This window comes from Etheostoma spectabile, unplaced genomic scaffold, assembly GCF_008692095.1.
Source record: "Etheostoma spectabile isolate EspeVRDwgs_2016 unplaced genomic scaffold, UIUC_Espe_1.0 scaffold00009579, whole genome shotgun sequence".
Lineage (NCBI taxonomy): Eukaryota > Metazoa > Chordata > Actinopteri > Perciformes > Percidae > Etheostoma > Etheostoma spectabile.
The window spans coordinates 1-20,100 of NW_022603718.1; the positions used below are offsets into that span (position 1 = coordinate 1).

Here is a 20,100-nt window from a genome sequence, read left to right on the forward strand (position 1 = left end):
TTTAGCGTGTATAGAGCAGCATATCTCCACCAGACTCCATGTAATAATCACTACTTTTAACATTGTAATACACGCTCATTCAAAGTGGGGACAGAAACTAAATAAACTACCAAAAGCCGTCTTGGTTCATCTTCCACTGTTCCACCAATCACACCACTCTGGTCTGGTTGGAATAAACTCTTAATTCACCCATTTACATGTGGAGATATGCTGCTCTATACACGCTAAAAGTAGTGATTATTTACATGGAGTCTGGTGGAGATATGCCGCTCTATACACACTAAAAGTAGAGGTTATTTATGTAGAAACCAGTTCTCACCGTGAGTCCGTAGTACCAGCGGCGGTGTGTGATCTTCTTGCTGGCGACTTTGCCGGCGTGGTTCTGTCTGAAGTGCCAGTCCAGGTGGTCGGCGTACAGGTCGGTCTGGGTGGCGGTGAACCTCATGCTGCACAGGCAGCACTGGTTCCCCGAGTACAGCCGGGTCACCACGCTCTCGTAACGCCTGGGGGGGGGGTAACATGGGGGAAATTAGGAATCAGTACACACACACACACAGAGAGAGAGAGAGAGAGAGAGAGAGAGAGACAGAGAGAGAGAGAGAGACTCACTGTTTCATGTCGTCGACGTTGAAGCTCGTTAAGTCGGGGAAGTCGTCTTCCTCCTCCACCTCCGCCTCCTCCTCCTCCTCCTCCACCACCAGAGGCGGCGCTGCTGCCGGAGCGGACGTCGGCTCTGGAAGAAGAAGAAGAAGAAGAAGAAGAAGAAGAAAATCATTATTATTATTATTATACCAAGTAATAAAAACACAGATATAGAGCAGCCTCGTTAAACCAGGGGTAAACTTATTCTGGCCGCTGTAATTGTGTTTTTAGCTTTAACCCACGTATGACCGGATGATGAAAGATGATAAATAAAGATGATAAAGATAATAACTGAAGATGATAATGCGGCGGACTGACCGGCGGCGGCGGCGGTTGCCATGGCGTCGGGCTGCGACGGCTTGATGATGCCGTTGGAGATGAGCTTGGACAGCAGGTCGTTGACGTCCACCTGACCGAAGTGGTTCTCAGGGGGGGGGGCCTGCAGAGCTGCACGGACACAACAACAACAACAGTTAGAGACACGCCAGGGGTTAGGGTTCAAGATGGGGGGGGGGGGGGGGGGGCCTGCAGAGCTGCTTTAGTAATACTGTACGTCATTATGGTCATGATGATAAAGCTTCTCTGAACTGAATTGAGAGAGAGATATGATAGATGGAGAGAGAGATTGAGAGAGATATGCATGTATCGAGATATGCATGTATCGAGATATGCATGTATCGAGATATGCATGTATCGAGATATGCATGTATCGAGATATGCATGTATCGAGATATGTATTGAGATATGCATGTATCGAGATATGCATGTATCGAGATATGCATGTATCGAGATATGTATTGAGATATGCATGTATCGAGATATGTATTGAGATATGCATGTATCGAGATATGTATTGAGATATGCATGTATCGAGATATGTATTGAGATATGCATGTATCGAGATATGTATTGAGATATGCATGTATCGAGATATGTATTGAGATATGCATGTATCGAGATATGTATTGAGATATGCATGTATCGAGATATGCATGTATCGAGATATGCATGTATCGAGATATGCATGTATCGAGATATGCATGTATCGAGATATGCATGTATCGAGATATGCATGTATCGAGATATGCATGTATCGAGATATGCATGTATCGAGATATGCATGTATAGAGATATGCATGTATAGAGATATGCATGTATCGAGATATGTATTGAGATATGCATGTATCGAGATATGTATTGAGATATGCATGTATCGAGATATGTATTGAGATATGCATGTATCGAGATATGTATTGAGATATGCATGTATCGAGATATGTATTGAGATATGCATGTATCGAGATATGCATGTATCGAGATATGCATGTATCGAGATATGCATGTATCGAGATATGCATGTATCGAGATATGCATGTATAGAGATATGCATGTATAGAGATATGCATGTATCGAGATATGTATCGAGATATGCATGTATCGAGATATGCATGTATCGAGATATGCATGTATCGAGATATGTATTTATAGAGATATGCATGTATCGAGATATGCATGTATCGAGATATGCATGTATCGAGATATGCATGTATCGAGATATGCATGTATCGAGATATGTATTTATCGAGATATGCATTTATCGAGATATGCATGTATTGAGATATGCATGTATTGAGATATGTATTTATCGAGATATGCATGTATCGAGATATGTATTTATCGAGATATGCATGTATCGAGATATGCATGTATTGAGATATGTATTTATTGAGATATGCATGTATCGAGATATGCATGTATTGAGATATGCATGTATCGAGATATGTATTTATTGAGATATGCATGTGAAGAGATATGCATGTGAAGAGATATGCATGTATTGAGATATGCATGTATCGAGATATGTATTGAGATATGCATGTATTGAGATATGTATAGAGATATGCATGTATAGAGATATGCATGTATAGAGATATGCATGTATAGAGATATGCATGTATAGAGATATGCATGTATAGAGATATGCATGTATTGAGATATGCATGTATTGAGATATGCATGTATTGAGATATGCATGTATAGAGATATGCATGTATAGAGATATGCATGTATTGAGATATGCATGTATTGAGATATGCATGTATAGAGATATCGATAGAGGAGGATTGTCTTACTCTGCTGTCCGAAAGGCGCCGGGTTCTGAGGCAGGAACGTCTGGTTGAGCCCCCCCAACATGTTCACCTGCAACCAATCAGAGCACACCTCTGGTCACATATAAACACTTATAACATGTAAGGGGGGGGGGGGGGGGGGGGGGGGGGCGGGGCGCACGATTGAGATGTCACGATCAATATAAACTTTTAGGCTCATGACTTGATTGGAAAATGATTCTCAAAGAAATGATTCACATTAAGTACATGTAGTTACTTCCCCCCCACAAAACAAACAATATTTAATTTAATTTGTTTAAAAAAAAAAAATATATATATATATATATATATATATATATATATATAAAAAAAAACAAAAATATTTTTTTTTCTATTTTAAAGAAAATATTTCCAAATAAATACTTTTAATTAAAACATTTTTTAAACAGAATATATATTTTTTTATTTAATAAAAAACTACAAACCAAAATATGCAAAAAATTGTTTTAATTTAATAATAAAAAAAAAAAAACTTAAATAAAAATTTAAACAGAAAATATATCCAAAAAATACGAATTCATTGTCTGATTCCAATACTTGATTTGAATTTGAGCCGGAATCTATTCATGAATGTGAACCGATTTTTCTGCACACCGCCGACATTTAACCGACATTTAGCCGACATTGGAGTAATAATCTTTGTGTATACAATTTGAAAATGTGCCAATAGCTCAGTCGGGGGGGGGGGGGGGGGACTCACCGGCTGCTGCATGCTGACGGCGGGGGCCGCGGGGGGGCTGTAGAAGGGGGCGGAGCCCGGCTGGCTGAAGGGCGCCGGCTGCATGTTGAAGGTCCCGCCTCCCGGCTGCATGCTGGGCTGAGCCGGGAACGCCAGGGCCCCGAGGGGAACGCCGTGTTCATTGGCTCCGGGAAGCACTGGGGGGCCATGTTGAAGTTCTGCTGCGGGGGGATGGGGTTCTCGTACATGGGGGGCGCCATGGGCCTCATGGGCTGCAGGTTGTGTTGCGGGGCGAACCTCATGGGGCCCTGCTGGCCGGGGGAGCACTCGTACAGCGGGGGCCCGCCCTGATGGTGCACGTTAGGGATGTCAAACCGGGGGCCCGGTTGCCCCGGCGACTCATAGTGCATCGGGCCGGGGCCCTCAAACCGCATGGGGCCCATCTGGTTGGGGGGGCCGTCGAAGCGCATGGGCCGCTGCTGCTGCTGGAAGCCCATTGGCCCAGATCCGGGGCCCGGTGCCATGTTGTTATCAAAGCGCCGCGGCCCCTCAAAGCGCTGCATGGGGCCATCGAAGTGTCCTGGCCCCTCAAATCTCACGGGGGGCTGCTGCCCGACGGGACCGTCAAACCTCACGGGGCCCTGAGGGTGTGGGGGGCCGTCGAAGCGTCCCATTGGCCCGTGAGACATGAGGGGTCCGTCGAACCTCTCCGGGATGTTGTGATGTCCCCCGCCGCCCCCGTTGTTGGTGAACCTGCCGGGACCCTGGTGGGGAGGCCCCTCAAAGCGGGACGAGTCATCGAAGCGCCCGGGGCCGCTGTTTTCGTACCACCCTGGGGGGTTTGGTCTGGAGGGGCCTATGTGTCCCGGGGCGTCGTACCGGGGCGGGGGGGGCCCGCCGTCATGAGGCGGCGTGTGTCCCGGTGAGTCACTGTGCTGGCGCACGGAGGACAGCGGTCCGGCACGGGCCGGGCCCTTGAGGATGGATTTAGGCGGGGGGAGAGGGTGAGGAGGGGGGACGTGGGGGTCCAGACTGAGGGGCCCGTCGTCGGAGTGCTCGCTGTTGGGGCTCTCAAACCGCGGGCTCAGCTCCGCCAACTCTTTCTGGTGTAAGGGGGACAGGCGTTCCCGCTCGATCCGGGGAGCCGCCAGGTCCAGACCGGCCGGGCTCGGCGAGTTCCTGTGGACCACGGTGCCGGGGAGCGGGGGCCCCCCCTCCGGCCTCCGGGGGTCGGCGGGGGGGCCGTACCGCCGCGGCGCGTCGTAGCCGCTCTTCGGCACCTCGCGCTCGGCGAAGCGCTGGCGCTCCGTCAGCGGCGAGGTCCACTCCCTCTCACCTGGAACCAGGAAACACACGAAGACGCTTGGTTACCGCCGGCAACACCCGGACATCTGAGGCGTTAACCCTTAGAGTAACTCAGATTAATACTTTTAATTTAAATAAATAAATAAGGACCAAAGGCTTTAACCTTCCTCGGTCTGCCTTCTCTTAAACTACCAATCAGACCCAAACAGAATCTGTGGAGAAATCTTTATTTTTATTATTTACAAAAATAATCTGCACGACGTTCTGCTGAATCCCCCGTCCAGATTCTGTGTGGCGCTGAGGATTTCTGACTACAACTCCCATGATCCCCTGATCTGTTGGATCCCATTTAGGGCTGCACGATACGACGAAAATGTGCAATATGAGTGGTCCCTAATACGACATCTGAAGTCTCTTTATATAGACCTTAGTGGTCCCTAATACTGTATCTGAAGCCTCTTTATATAGACCTTAGTGGTCCCTAATACTGGATCTGAAGTCTCTTTATATAGACCTTAGTGGTCCCCTAATACTGTATCTGAAGTCTCTTTATATAGACCTTAGTGGTCCCTAATACTGTATCTGAAGTCTCTTTATATAGACCTTAGTGGTCCCTAATACGGCATCTGAAGTCTCTTTATATAGACCTTAGTGGTCCCTAAGGCTGAATCCCATTCCTTCCCCTTACCCCTTCCCCTTACCCCTTCCCCTACCTTTTGCGCGTTCACGCGGCACCTAGTGCCGGTCCAATACGTATTACGAGCTAGGGGTAGGGCATGGATCAAGGGCTGTATACCCCTACGGATCTAGTGTGGACGCGACCTCACTAGAAAACACACAGGCAGTGTGTGGCTGCTGCATCGACCAGAGAGACACATGAATGTAAGTACTTTCAGCTTTAAATAATTGATTAAAAAGTTACGACAGTCTTGTTTTGTGGTCTATGCAGTCCTGTACATGTGTACCCATGTTCCTAACTGAAACTTTTTAAAAATCGCTAGCTTGCAATGCTAACGCTAATCGCTAACGCTAATCGCTAACGCTAACGTTGAACAGTCCCACATATTTCTGCCTTGAATGGACTGTATAGATCGCATAGATTGTATAGCTAGATATATATTAACGGTCTATGATACATCGCTACGTGCTTAACATATACCGCCCTGTCTCACACAGGAGGACACAGGAGGACACAGGAGGACACAGCAGCTGATCCAGTTTGGGGCTGCAAACGAGCAGACTTTCCTAATTCATATGTTCATGTTGTACCCATTCATTATGCATTGGTAGCCTACTATTTTGTAATATTTTAATTAATTCCTGTTCATTGTTCATGCACTTGTTATATTGTTGTTGGTTTTGATATGGGACACTGATGATATGTGAGGGGGGGGGGGTTACTGGCCAAAAGGCTCCAGACTGGTCTGGAATATCAGAGCAGCTGTAGCTACAACAGTGTAGTGTGTGTGTAGTTTGTTTGTGGTCTTGTGTGTATTTTTTTAGTTTTACACATGAGTGCCTTTTATTGTGTGCGACATGTTAGTTATGGTTCTAATAGTTGACAATGGTTCTGTAACATTATTTTATGTAACGTTTTTGCCTGTTATGTTCAATTTATCACCAATAAAGACAGATTTTTGTCAACAAAATGTTTTTGTGAACATCAATGACATTCAAAACGGTGATAACTGAAACAGATACACACACACCATGTATACAGGGTGTATATGTATGTATATGTACACATGATGCATGTGTATACACATTTGTATTGCAAACAGACCTAAGTACTACACAGATAAGTACTCTGCACTACCAAAGTGAACCTAAAATAACTATAAAATATATAACACTGTTGTCCAAACCCACACAATCAACAGACCTAGACGGCATCTTGGAGGTTTGTGATCAATACTGTATGGTGATGTCACCAAGTGGTGTCCCAATTCATAGGGGTATGTTTTCACCCCTTACCCCTACCCCTTGGTTTCAAGGGCCAAGGGGTAGGGGTAAGGGCCAAGGGGTAGGGGTAAGGGGAAGGAATGGGATTCAGCCTAATCCTGTATCTGAAGTCTCTTTATATAGACCTTAGTGGTCCCCTAATACTGTATCTGAAGTCTCTTTATATAGACCTTAGTGGTCCCTAATACTGGATCTGAAGTCTCTTTATATAGACCTTAGTGGTCCCTAATACTGTATCTGAAGTCTCTTTATATAGACCTTAGTGGTCCCTAATACTGTATCTGAAGTCTCTTTATATAGACCTTAGTGGTCCCCTAATACTGTATCTGAAGTCTCTTTTATATAGACCTTAGTGGTCCCTAATACTGTATCTGAAGTCTCTTTATATAGACCTTAGTGGTCCCCTAATAGTGTATCTGAAGTCTCTTTATATAGACCTTAGTGGTCCCTAATACTGGATCTGAAGTCTCTTTATATAGACCTTAGTGGTCCCCTAATACTGTATCTGAAGTCTCTTTATATAGACCTTAGTGGTCCCTAATACTGTATCTGAAGTCTCTTTATATAGACCTTTTTAAATTTTTGGGACATTTTTGTTGCCTTTTTTCCGGTTTTGGGGACATTTCTTTGAATGACAGTATTACAGTTACACTTTAACGTGCAGTTTTCTGTTGATTTTCTTTCAACTAACACAAATAATCTCAAGAGTGCGTTAATTGTTGCACGTTTCAGACTTTTACGATGTGTATATGGCACATGTTGATATTGCGATGGCAAAAAAATTAAAATATAATCTGATATATGGTGCAGCCCTAATCCCCATTCTACAGTTTTGCGTGCACTACATGTGTAAAACTGATCTCTTTAGAAGAGGCTCTAACCCTGCTGAAGTGTCACAGATCGAGACCCTGACACCCCGCAGCTCCAGACCCTGACCCCTGACCTCTCTGTGGATGAAGACGACAGATTGCACATAACATGTTTGGCTTCACAGGTCAGTTTAAAGCAGATGTGAGTTGATGTATATTAATGTATATTAATGTATGTTAATACAGTATTTCTGATTCTGTGTCTGACGTCATGGTGGATGTGTAGGGCGCGGTGGACTCACTGGGCTCTCGGGGGTCGGCCCTCCTCCTGAAGCGGAGGCCCGGGAGAGACTTCAGGGCCGGGAACTCTTTGCCGTGGTTGTACTCCTCGATCATGGGGCCGAGCGGGGGCCGCTGCTCCTCGCGCTCCTTACTCCTCCGCTCGCCTGCCGGGGAAATCAAGAACTAATTCACACTCCATTCCACATGTCCCAAAGCAGAGAAGTTACTGATGTGTCTGAGTGACTAATGGAGACAACAGTCTCTGACATCGGTCCAGGATTACTCATCTGTGGGGGGGAAATCAGCAGACACCTCCTGATACGATCTCATCATGATACTTATGCCACGATAAGAATTTAGTGTGATTTTAACCTCTAGAGACGTTTTCTCCACTGAACCAAAGTCATTTTCTCCACTTATCCGTGTTTTCATAAACACGCTCATGCAACACCGTTTGAAAGCTTAAAGTCTCGTGATTGGCTTAAGCCCACACGCAAGGCATAAGACGACCTATAGCGGTTATAATCCGGTTAAGACGTTAGAGAAAATGAAGAACGATTCTGCGCCACTAGCGTCTAAAGTTAACTTTTTTCTTGCTTGTGTAAATCTGACAGCAGGATCGGCAAAAACGTTGTTTCCCTACATCCCGACAATCCAAGAATTACAACATCCTTAAAATATTTACTCCACAACGAGCTGGTCCCCTCACAGTCTTGGAGTTTCTGGCCCGGTTTCAACGGAACCGTTCTAGATGAAAAAGCATGGATTTTCCAGTGTGTTTAAAGAGGTTAAACATATTGCAATATTCTGCGATATATTGCAATATCTTACCTTTTTTCCAACTTCAAATTTTTCCCGATTTCAAAAGACGTTCATCTCACTCCAATGTTATTACTGCAAACTGACAACACCTATATGTCATATATAATATATTATAACAGATCCATACTTGGCGCCTGCGTATCTATACAGCAATATTGCGACACTATGACTATACTATCGCCCCCCCCCATCCAGTGTTGCTACAAAAGTCCGTGTGTAGAGACCCTGGTGATGCAGGTTCATTAGGAACTAATCAGTCGAGTAAAACACCTTTGACGTACTGTGTGTGTGTGTGTCTCTGTGTGTCTCTGTGTGTCTCTGTGTGTGTCTCTGTGTGTGTCTCTGTGTGTGTCTCTGTGTGTGTCTCTGTGTGTGTCTCTGTGTGTGTCTCTGTGTGTGTCTCTGTGTGTGTCTCTGTGTGTGTCTCTGTGTGTGTCTCTGTGTGTCTCTGTGTGTCTCTGTGTGTCTCTGTGTGTCTCTGTGTGTCTCTGTGTGTCGTTAGCTCACCTTGCAGGTCCCGTGGCGCGCGGCTGTATTTATGCGCCGGCGGCTGCCCGGCGCCGCGGCACGTCTTCTCGCCTTGCCCCTCCCCCTCCTCCGAACTGTCCTCGCCGTCCCACTCCTCTCCGGCGGCGCGCGCTCGGTTCACCTGCGTCTTCCTCAGCTTGGACTTGTGCTCGTAGTAGGACAGCTGCGCGGCGTCCATGGCGTCGTGCGGCCGCGGCGCGGCGGGGGGGCCCGGCAGCGGCGGCGCCAGCGGCTTCTTGGGGGGGTAGTCGGCGGGGTCGTCCCAGCTGTCGGAGCGCTGCTTCTCCTCCTGGTACTGGAAGAAGTGTTTGATCTGGTGGGCCATGTTCAGGAAGTCCTCCTGGGAAATCTCCCCGCTCTCCAGACGCTTGCTGGCCTGCAGAGACATGAGGAGACAATAATAATAATAATAATAATAATAATAATAATAATAATAATAATAATAATAATAATAATAATAATTAATAATAATTATTATTATTATTATTATTATTGTTATTATAATAATAATTATAATGACAACATGAGGGCAACATGAAGACAGCATGAGGGCAACATGAAGACATGAGGACATTATGAGGGCAACATGAGGACAGCATGAGGGCAACACGAGGACAGCATGAGGGCAACATGAAGACAGCATGAGGGCAACATGAAGACAGCATGAGGACAACATGAAGACAGCATGAGGGCAACATGAAGACATCATGAGGGCAACATGAAGACAGCATGAGGGCAACATGAAGACAGCATGAGGGCAACATGAGGCAACATGAGGGCAACATGAAGACAGCATGAGGGCAACATGAAGACATGAGGACATTATGAGGGCAACATGAGGACAGCATGAGGGCAACACGAGGACAGCATGAGGGCAACATGAGGGCAACATGAAGACATCATGAGGGCAACATGAAGACAGCATGAGGGCAACATGAAGACACATGAGGGCAACATGAAGACAACATGAGGGCAACATGAAGACAGCATGAAGACAGCATGAAGACAGCATGAAGACAGCATGAGGGCAACATGAAGACAGCATGAGGGCAACATGAAGACAGCATGAGGACAACATGAAGACAACATGAAGACAACATGAGGACATTATGAGGACAACACAAGGACATGAGGACAACATGAGAAGAGGATGAGGACAACATGAGGGCAACATGAGGACATTATGAGGACAACATGAGGACAGCATGAGGGCAACACAAGGACATTATGAGGACAACATGAGGACAGCAGGAGGACAACACGTGTTAATAGAAAGGACTGACAGCAGATCAGCTGTTTGAGACGCACCCTCCGGAGCAGATCCTTCTTGGAGGCGGAGTTGAGGACTTCAGGTATCTGCAGGTTGGCGTCCACGCTGAGGCGGTGCTTCGGGGTCCGGGGGTGGGGGGGCGAGTCGGGGTCCCGTACGGTTTGTGTCTCGGAGGAGCCGGCTTCATGTGAGAATCCTCCGGCAGCTTCGGACTGGAGAGGAAACACAGGACGGAGATATAGTCACATGGCTTATCAATAAATCACATATCTTAATCCTTTATGTCCATATTTAGTTTTGTGTCAGCTGATTTTGACGAATGACTATAGTTAGCAAATAATGCTGTTAGAAAAATGATATTTTATACATAAATAAAATATTATCTATCCATCCATCCTTCTATCCATCATCCATCCATCCTTCTATCCATCATCCATCCACCCTTCTATCCATCATCCATCCACCCATCCATCCACCCTTCTATCCATCATCCATCCATCCATCCACCCACCCTTCTATCCATCATCCATCCATCCATTCATCATCCATCCAACCTTCTATCCATCATCCATCCACCCTTCTATCCATCATCCATCCATCCATTCATCATCCATCCATCCTTCTATCCATCATCCATCCATCCATTCATCATCCATCCAACCTTCTATCCATCATCCATCCATCCTTCTATCCATCATCCATCCATCCATCCATCCACCCTTCTATCCATCATCCATCCATCCACCCTTCTATCCATCATCCATCCATCCATTCATCATCCATCCATCCATCCACCCACCCTTCTATCCATCATCCATCCATCCATTCATCATCCATCCAACCATCCATCCATCCAACCTTCTATCCATCCATCCATCCATCCACCCTTCTATCCATCATCCATCCATCCACCCTTCTATCCATCATCCATCCATCCACCCTTCTATCCATCATCCATCCATCCACACTTCTATCCATCATCCATCCATCCATTCATCATCCATCCATCCTTCTATCCATCATCCATCCATCCATCCACCCTTCTATCCATCATCCATCCATCCACCCTTCTATCCATCATCCATCCATCCACCCTTCTATCCATCATCCATCCATTCATCATCCATCCATCCATCCTTCTATCCATCACCCATCCATCCACCCTTCTATCCATCATCCATCCATCCATCTATCCATCATCCATCCATCCTTCTATCCATCATCCATCCATCCATCCTTCTATCCATCATCCATCCATCCATCTATCCATCATCCATCCATCCATCTATCCATCATCAATCCATCCATCCACCCATCCCTCCTTCTATCCATCCATCCTTCTATTCATCATCCATCCATCCTATTCATCATCCATCCATCCATCCTTCTATCCATCCTTCCATCCTTCAATCCATCATCAATCCATCCTTTTATCCATCCTTCTATTCATCATCCATCCATCCTTCTATCCATCCTTCCATCCTATCCATCATCCATCCATCCCTCCATCCATCCTTCTATTCATCATCCATCCATCCTTCTATCCATCATTCATCCATCCTTCTATTCATCATCCATCCATCCTTCTATTCATCATCCATCCATCCTTCTATCCATCATCCATCCATCCATCCTTCTATCCATCATCCATCCATCCATCCTTCTATTCATCATCCATCCATCCTTCTATCCATCCTTCCATCCATCCATCCATCCTTCTATTCATCATCCATCCATCCATCCTTCTATCCATCCTTCCATCCATCCATCCATCCATCCTTCTATTCATCATCCATCCATCCATCCTTCTATCCATCCTTCCATCCATCCTTCTATCCATCCTTCCATCCATCCTTCTATCCATCCTCCATCCATCCATCCATCCTTCTATTCATCATCCATCCATCCATCCTTCTATTCATCATCCATCCATCCTTCTATCCATCCTTCCATCCTATCCATCATCCCTCCATCCATCCTTCTATTCATCATCCATCCATCCACCCTTCTATTCATCATCCATCCATCCTTCTATCCATCCTTCCATCCCTCCTTCTATCCATCCTTCCATCCATCCTATCCATCCTTCCATCCCTCCTATCCATCCTTCCTTCCATCCTATCCATCCATCTATCCATCCTTCCATCCTATCCATCCATCTATCCATCCTTCCATCCTATCCATCCTTCTATCCATCCTTCCTTCCATCCTATCCTCCATCTATCCATCCATCTATCCATCCATCTATCCATCCTTCCCTCCTTCCCTCCTATCCATCCATCCTTCCATCCATCCTATCCATCCTTCCATCCCTCCTTCTATCCATCCTTCCATCCATCCTATCCATCCTTCCATCCCTCCTATCCATCCTTCCTTCCATCCTATCCATCCATCTATCCATCCTTCCATCCTATCCATCCTTCTATCCATCCTTCCTTCCATCCTATCCATCCTTCCATCCTATCCATCCTTCTATCCATCCTTCCTTCCATCCTATCCATCCATCTATCCATCCATCTATCCATCCTTCCCTCCTTCCCTCCTATCCATCCATCCTTCCATCCATCTGTGTAAGTGATGACCTACTGTTTGTTCTCCTCCCAGCCGCTCCTCCAGCGGTGCGGCGCCTCCTTGCCGTCGTGGCTCCTCGGTGAATGAGAGTCTCTGGACTCGGAGCGCCGGTCGTCCGCCGGCCTCTTGGACCTGCGGCTCTCCGATTGGTTCTTCTTGGGCGCGGGGCGGTCCTCTCGGCCGGGCTTGCCGTGCTCGGGTTCGTCGGCGGCGCCCCGGACTCTCCTGGGTTTTCCCGGTTTGTGAGACGACGGCGACGGGGACAAAGAGCTGCTCCGCGTTCGGCTCTTGGGCGAGCGCCGGTCCTTCCTCTTCGGGGAGGCGGCGGCGGAGGGCGAGCGAGACCTGGACCGGGTGCGTTTCCTGGCGTGCGTGCGGGCGTTGCCTCCGGTCTTGGACTCGAGCCTCTCGGCGGACGCCTCGCGGTCGTGTTTGGCGACCGAGCCGTTGACCAGCTTCCCCTTGGGGACCCGGTGCGGGTCCGGTCCGCGCGCCGCCGCCTCCTCTCGCTCCTTCTTGTCGGTGCATCTCTTCTTCTCCTTCATCTCGTCGTCCTTGGCGTCGCCCGTCTTGTCCTGCGGCCGTTTCTTCAGCCTCGGATCTTTCTTCGTGCCGTCGGCCGACCGAGTGTCCGGCTCCGCCGCTTTGTTTTTACTCGGGATGCTTTTGGCCATCGGCGACGGGGGCTTGGACTTGGGTTTCTCCTCCGACGCCTCTTTCTTCGGGGTCCTGACCTTCTCCGGGCGGGCGGGCTTCTCCGGAGTCGACGCGTGGCTTCCTGTCGCGGGGGGGCCGTCTTTCTTCCCAGCAGGCTGTTCTTTGGGCTGGGGGGAGGAGGCGGCCGCCGGGCCGGTGCGGTTCAGACGCGGGTCTCGGGTGGGGGGTTTGACGTCCGGCGGAGTCTGAGGGGGGATCCACGGCCGCACCGCCGGAGCCGTTTGGCTGGCGGTCTTCGGCGCGGCTGCAGGGGCGGAGACTGCCGTCGGCATCACGAACCCCCCCGCCTGCAGACACATGAAACAAGCGTGAGGCTGGAGCAGGAATCTCACAAAACACAGTCAGCCCTCTGAGACCTACGGCCATCTTTACACTTCACTGTCCGTCTGGTTTTATTCTCTAAGAATAACCTGAAAACATCATTGTCTTCAGGACAAACTGAGTTATTAGAATATTTGGGTTGCAGTGAGGTCACTTGCATGTTAAAAATGGTTGTAGGACCTTAAAGACAAATGAACATTTACGTGTAGTATTATGTTGTAGTGTATTTGTGGTATTGTATTTATTATATAGTTTTTTTTAATGGGTATGACGGCACTGTGGTTTCCATTGAAATGAACGTGACCTTCCAGATATGTCTTAGTATCACAGACAGAGCAGTACAAGCTGAGCCAGTCTCTCTAAAACCCGTCTCATATGTCTTGGGAGTCACACTGTGAAGAAATAATCATCATAACTTATAGAGTTGACAAAACACATTTTCTCAAAGAAAGTCCAGACGCTTTTGCCCTCATGACATTTACTTATGCCAATAATCAACAATGATTTCATATTTATTGATATTACACCCGCAGCAATGCTACACAAGCATGCGTGTCTAAAACAGTTCTCCTACATGCAAAACCCAAAGTTCCAGGCTGGATAGAAGATCCCCTGTAGAGGCTAGAAAGACCACCAAGAGACCTCCGGGACCGCTAGCTCGTTAGCTGCAACAATCGGTCAGTTTCTGTGTTTTATGGTTATTAAATGATTAAAATATGACAATATCAGAGGTGCTGTTTTAGGTCGTACTCGACCCTCTCGGTTCCAGAGGGTTAAAGGACGCCGATGAAACAAAAAAAATAATGTCCCGTAAATAAGTTTTTATTGTTGACTTCTCAACCTTAATGTTAGAAACACGTTAGCTTGTCTGGACGGGCGTTCGCTAACGCTGCAGAGACCCAAAGGCCTCTACGGGCGCCCGGGGAGCTCAGTCGGTAGAGCGGGCGCCCGTGTATAAAGGCGTCCTCGACACAGCGGGTTGGACTCCAACCTGCGGCCCTTTGCTGCAGGCGTCACACGTGACTCTGGAAACACTGGAACACGCATCCCGGCCGCCGTCAGGCTCCACAACACCTGCACCACCCGATAGTGTTTGTTCCCGTTTTACATTTACTCCACACACTCGCTGTATATCTCTATTCTCTCTATTTATATTTTTTCCATTACAAGTACTTACTTTTTCAATATTATTTATGGTCACAGGTAAATATAATTTATAGTATGGTTACCTACGTTTGCTTTATTACTTAAATTACATATTCAATTTAATCTTAACGTCACTTACTTACACTGCAATATTGTTTTTAAAACCTTTTAAAGACGCCACTTTACTTCCAGTCTACCCTCTGCTCTTTGTCTGTTGTTTGCCCGTTTACGTGTGTGTGTGTGTGTGTGTGTGTGTGTGTGTGTGTGTGTGTGTGTGTGTGTGTGTGTGTGTGTGTGTGTGTGTGTGTGTGTGTGTGTTGTGTGTGTGTGTGTGTGTGTGTGAAGAAGATGCTGCTGTAATGAGGGAAATTCCCTGCTGCGGGATGAATTAAGTATTATCTAATCTGTACCGGTTTTAATTATTGGGCATAGCTATTTGAATGTGTATTATATGTGCACACAATAATATATATTATAATATATAATGATTTTAATATATTTTGTATAATGTTTGCATATATACTTATGAATGTATGTTTGTTTTTGTGTGTCTTGTGATATTTCTGGGAGTCAGTTTGTCTGTATTTATGATTGTGTGATTGGTTTGTACCCCTCTTGTATTGTGTTGTGTACTTTTCATCTGGACCTTGAGTCTGTAAATAAATAAAGTGTGTCGACAGTCGACCCCCCCCCCCCCCCCCCCCAGACCGAACGACGCGTCCCTCCCAGTCTCTGGTCTGAGCCGGGCCTATCCGTCCTACCAGCTGTGCCTTGGTCTGCTCCAGCTCCAGCTCGATCTTCTTCTGCTGCAGCTCCAGCAGCTGTTTCTGTTTGGCCAGCAGCTGCTGCCGGATCAGCTGCTCCTGGCTCAGGCTGGCCGGGCTGACGGCCGGGACCGGCTGCGGAGCCGGAGGAGCCGGGGCCGGCACCGGCTGGGCCGGGGCGGGCTGCGGAGACGGCGCCTCCTCCGACTGGAAACACAGGAAGAAGAGAGAAGGCTGTTAGTTAACCTTTTATCTCCATCACATACACATACACATATATACATATATATAAAAATATATCAGTGGTAGAACGGGCGCACATGGGGACCACTAAGGTCTATATAAAGAGACTTCAGATACAGTATTAGGGACCACTAAGGTCTATATAAAGAGACTTCAGATACAGTATTAGGGACCACTAAGGTCTATATAAAGAGACTTCAGATACAGTATTAGGGACCACTAAGGTCTATATAAAGAGACTTCAGATACAGTATTAGGGACCACTAAGGTCTATATAAAGAGACTTCAGATACAGTATTAGGGGACCACTAAGGTCTATATAAAGAGACTTCAGATACAGTATTAGGGACCACTAAGGTCTATAAAGAGACTTCAGATACAGTATTAGGGACCCCTAAGGTCTATATAAAGAGACATCAGATCCGTATAGGGAACACTAAGGTCTATATAAAGAGACTTCAGATACAGTATTAGGGACCACTAAGGTCTATAAAGAGACTTCAGATACAGTATTAGGGACCCCTAAGGTCTATATAAAGAGACATCAGATACAGTATTAGGGACCACTAAGGTCTATATAAAGAGACTTCAGATCAGTATTAGGGACCCCTAAGGTCTATATAAGAGACCATAGATCCAGTATTAGGGACCCCTAAGGTCTATATAAAGACTTCAGATACAGTATTAGGGACCACTAAGGTCTATATAAAGAGACTTCAGATACAGTATTGGGGACCACTAAGGTCTATACAAGAGACTTCAGATACAGTATTAGGGACCACTAAGGTCTATATAAGAGACTTCAGATACAGTATTAGGGACCACTAAGGTCTATATAAAGAGACTTCAGATACAGTATTAGGGACCACTAAGGTCTATATAAGAGACTTCAGATACAGTATTTAGGAGACACTAAGGTCTATACAAAGAGACTTCAGATACAGTATTAGGGACCACTAAGGTCTATATAAAGAGACATCAGATCCAGTATTAGGACCACTAAGGTCTATATAAAGAGACTTCACGATCCAGTATTATGGACCACTAAGGTCTATATAAAGAGACTTCAGATTCCGTATTAGGACCACTAAGGTCTATTATAAGAACTTCAATCCAGTATTGGGGACCACTAAGGTCTATATAAAGAGACTTCAGATAACAGTATTAGGGACCACTAAGGTCTATTTAAAGAGCACTTCAGATACATGTTATAGGGACCACTAAGGTCTATATAAAGAGACTTCAGATACAGTATTAGGGGACCACTAAGTTCTTTTCTAAGAGACTTCAGATACGTATTAGGGTACCACTAAGGTCTATTAAAGAGACTTCATATACAGTATTAGGGGACCAACTAGGTCTATATAAAGAGACTTCAGATCCAGTATAGGGGACCACTAAGGTCTATATAAGAGACTTTTCAGATACATATTGGGACCACTAAGGTCTATATAAAGAGACTTCAGATACAGTATTAGGGGACCACTAAGGTCTATATAAAGAGACTTCAGATACAGTATTAGGACCACTAATGGTCTATATAAAGAGACTTCAGATACAGTATTAGGACCACTAAGGTCTATTTAAAGAGACTCAGATACAGTATTAGGGACCACTAAGGTCTATAATAAGAGACTTCAGATCCTATCAGGGGTGAAGCACTAAGGTCTATATAAAGAGACTTCAGATCCAGTATTAGGGACCACTAAGGTCTATATAAAGAGACTTCAGATACAGTATTAGGGGACCACTAAGGTCTATATAAAGAGACTTCATATCCAGTATCAGGGACCACTAAGGTCTTATAAAAGACTTCGATACGTATTAGGGACCTTACTAAGGTCTATATAAAAGAGACTTCAGATACAGTATTAGGGACCACTAAGGTCTATATAAAGAGACTTCAGATACAGTATTAGGGAACCACTAAGGTTCCGATATAAAGAGACTTCAGATACCGTATTAGGGACCACTATAAAGGTCTATATAAAGAGACTTCAGATACAGTATTAGGGACCACTAAGTCTATATAAGAGACTTCAGATACAGTATATGTGACCACTAAGGTCTATATATAAAGAGACTTTCAGATACAGTATTAGGGACCACTAAGGTCTATATAAAGAGACTTCCGTACAGTATTAGGGGACCACTAAGGTCTATATAAACGAGACTTCAGATACAGTATTAGTGGACCACTAAGGTCTATATAAAGAGACTTCAGATACAGTATTAGGGACCACTAAGGTCTATATAAAGCGAGACTTTCAGACACAGTATTAGGGACCACTAAGGTCTATATAAAGAGACTTCAGATCCAGTATTAGGGACCACTAAGGTCTATGTGCAGCACATACACACCTGCTTTAGGAACTTGGGGTTGACGTGGATGCTGGCGTTGACGGTGGGCGGCAGCGGCTTGATCGGCCACGCCGGGTCCACCGAGTTGACGCGGGCGTCGAGCGCGTACAGCTTCTTCAGCGGAAACACGTCGTCCCACGTCGAGCGTAACTTGAAGAGACTCTTCCTCGTGTTCTCGTCCACCTACGGACACAGGACAGGACTTGGTCCAGAGCCACCAGCCAGAAGGAAACTAACAACATCACAGCAGCCGCTCGTTAACCCTCCTGTTGCCCTCGGCGCGTAGTCCACCCGCGACCAAAACATCAGAACTATGACAAAAAAACGTTAAAAAAAAAAAAAAAAAAATGTTTTTTTAAACATTTAAAAGCTAAAAAAATTAAAAAATAAATCGCTGACAAAACTTTTTAAAAAAAATCTAATTTTTTTTTACATTTTTAAAAATTCGCCAAAATCGGCAGTTGTTTTTTTCTCGCAAAAAAATTCTAAAATCGCCAAAATTTACAAAAATACGGGAAAAATTGACAACAAATTTTCAACGCTAAAAACGTATCGCCTAAGGTGACAAAAACATGTTTAAAAAGAGTGACAAAACTTTTAAATGAAAATCAACAAAAAAAAATGCCAACGTTGACCAAAAACTCGTAAAAAAACGCGATACTTCTTTTTGATGAAATCGGCAAAAAAAAAGTTTTAATTTTGACTCATAAACCCAAAACGTTGCGTGGTCGACGGGGAGACAACACGAGGGTTAAGAGTTAGCGCTTCGGCAAATTTGACTTTAAAAAAAAAAAATCAGTTTTAACATTTTGTAGAAACAAGCGATAAAAAGCATAAAACCCGCTTTACTTTACTTTAAAAGACTACGTCACGTTGTTCAGTAACAGGAGCGAAAGGCCACACAATGAAAAGCAAGCAACGACAAACAGGAAGTGGGCTGTCGCTACCTGATGTGAGTCACGTGCTGATGTGAGTCGCGCATGCGTCACTTTGGGACAAGTAGCCTCCGAAATGCTAACGAGATGCTAACGAGATTACTAACGAGAGACTTCTGTAGCGTCTGAAGTAGCCTCCGAGATGCTAACGAGATGCTAACGAGGACTTCTGTAGGCGTCTGAAGTAGCCTCCGAGATGCTAACGAGAGACTTCTGGTAACACTCTGAAGTAAGCCTCCGAGATGCTAACGAGATGCTAACGAGAGACTTTCTGTAGCGTCTGAAGTCGCCTCCGAGATGCTAACGAGATGCTAACGTTGAGAGACTTCTGTAACGTCTTAAGTAGCCTCCGAGCTGCTAACGATGATGCTCACCAGAGACTCTGTAATGTCTGAGTAGCCTCCGAGATGCTAACCAGAGACTTCTGTAATGTCTTTAAGTAGCTCCGTGAGTGCTAACGAGATGCTAACGAGAGACTTCTGTAACGTCTGAATAGCCTCCGAGATGCTAACGAGAGACTTCTGTAACGTCTGAAGTAGCTTCCGAGATGCTAACCAGAGACTTCTGTAGCGTCT

At 45.7% G+C, this 20,100-nt stretch overlaps 1 protein-coding gene across 1 annotated transcript; it reads right to left on the bottom strand.

The window, feature by feature from the left end:
* Window positions 1-319: 319 nt before the first annotated feature.
* On the bottom strand, window positions 320-18,773 carry pcf11 (PCF11 cleavage and polyadenylation factor subunit; the record flags this gene model as incomplete). The annotated part of the gene is given in 13 exon segments (XM_032508838.1): window positions 320-503; window positions 610-733; window positions 961-1,089; window positions 2,775-2,841; window positions 3,511-3,644; window positions 3,647-4,825; window positions 7,868-8,011; window positions 9,177-9,573; window positions 10,506-10,600; window positions 10,603-10,679; window positions 13,054-14,042; window positions 15,984-16,193; window positions 18,591-18,773. Coding segments are annotated over 13 exon segments (3,912 nt in total), but the record flags the coding sequence as incomplete, so codon positions are not given.
* Window positions 18,774-20,100: the final 1,327 nt, after the last annotated feature.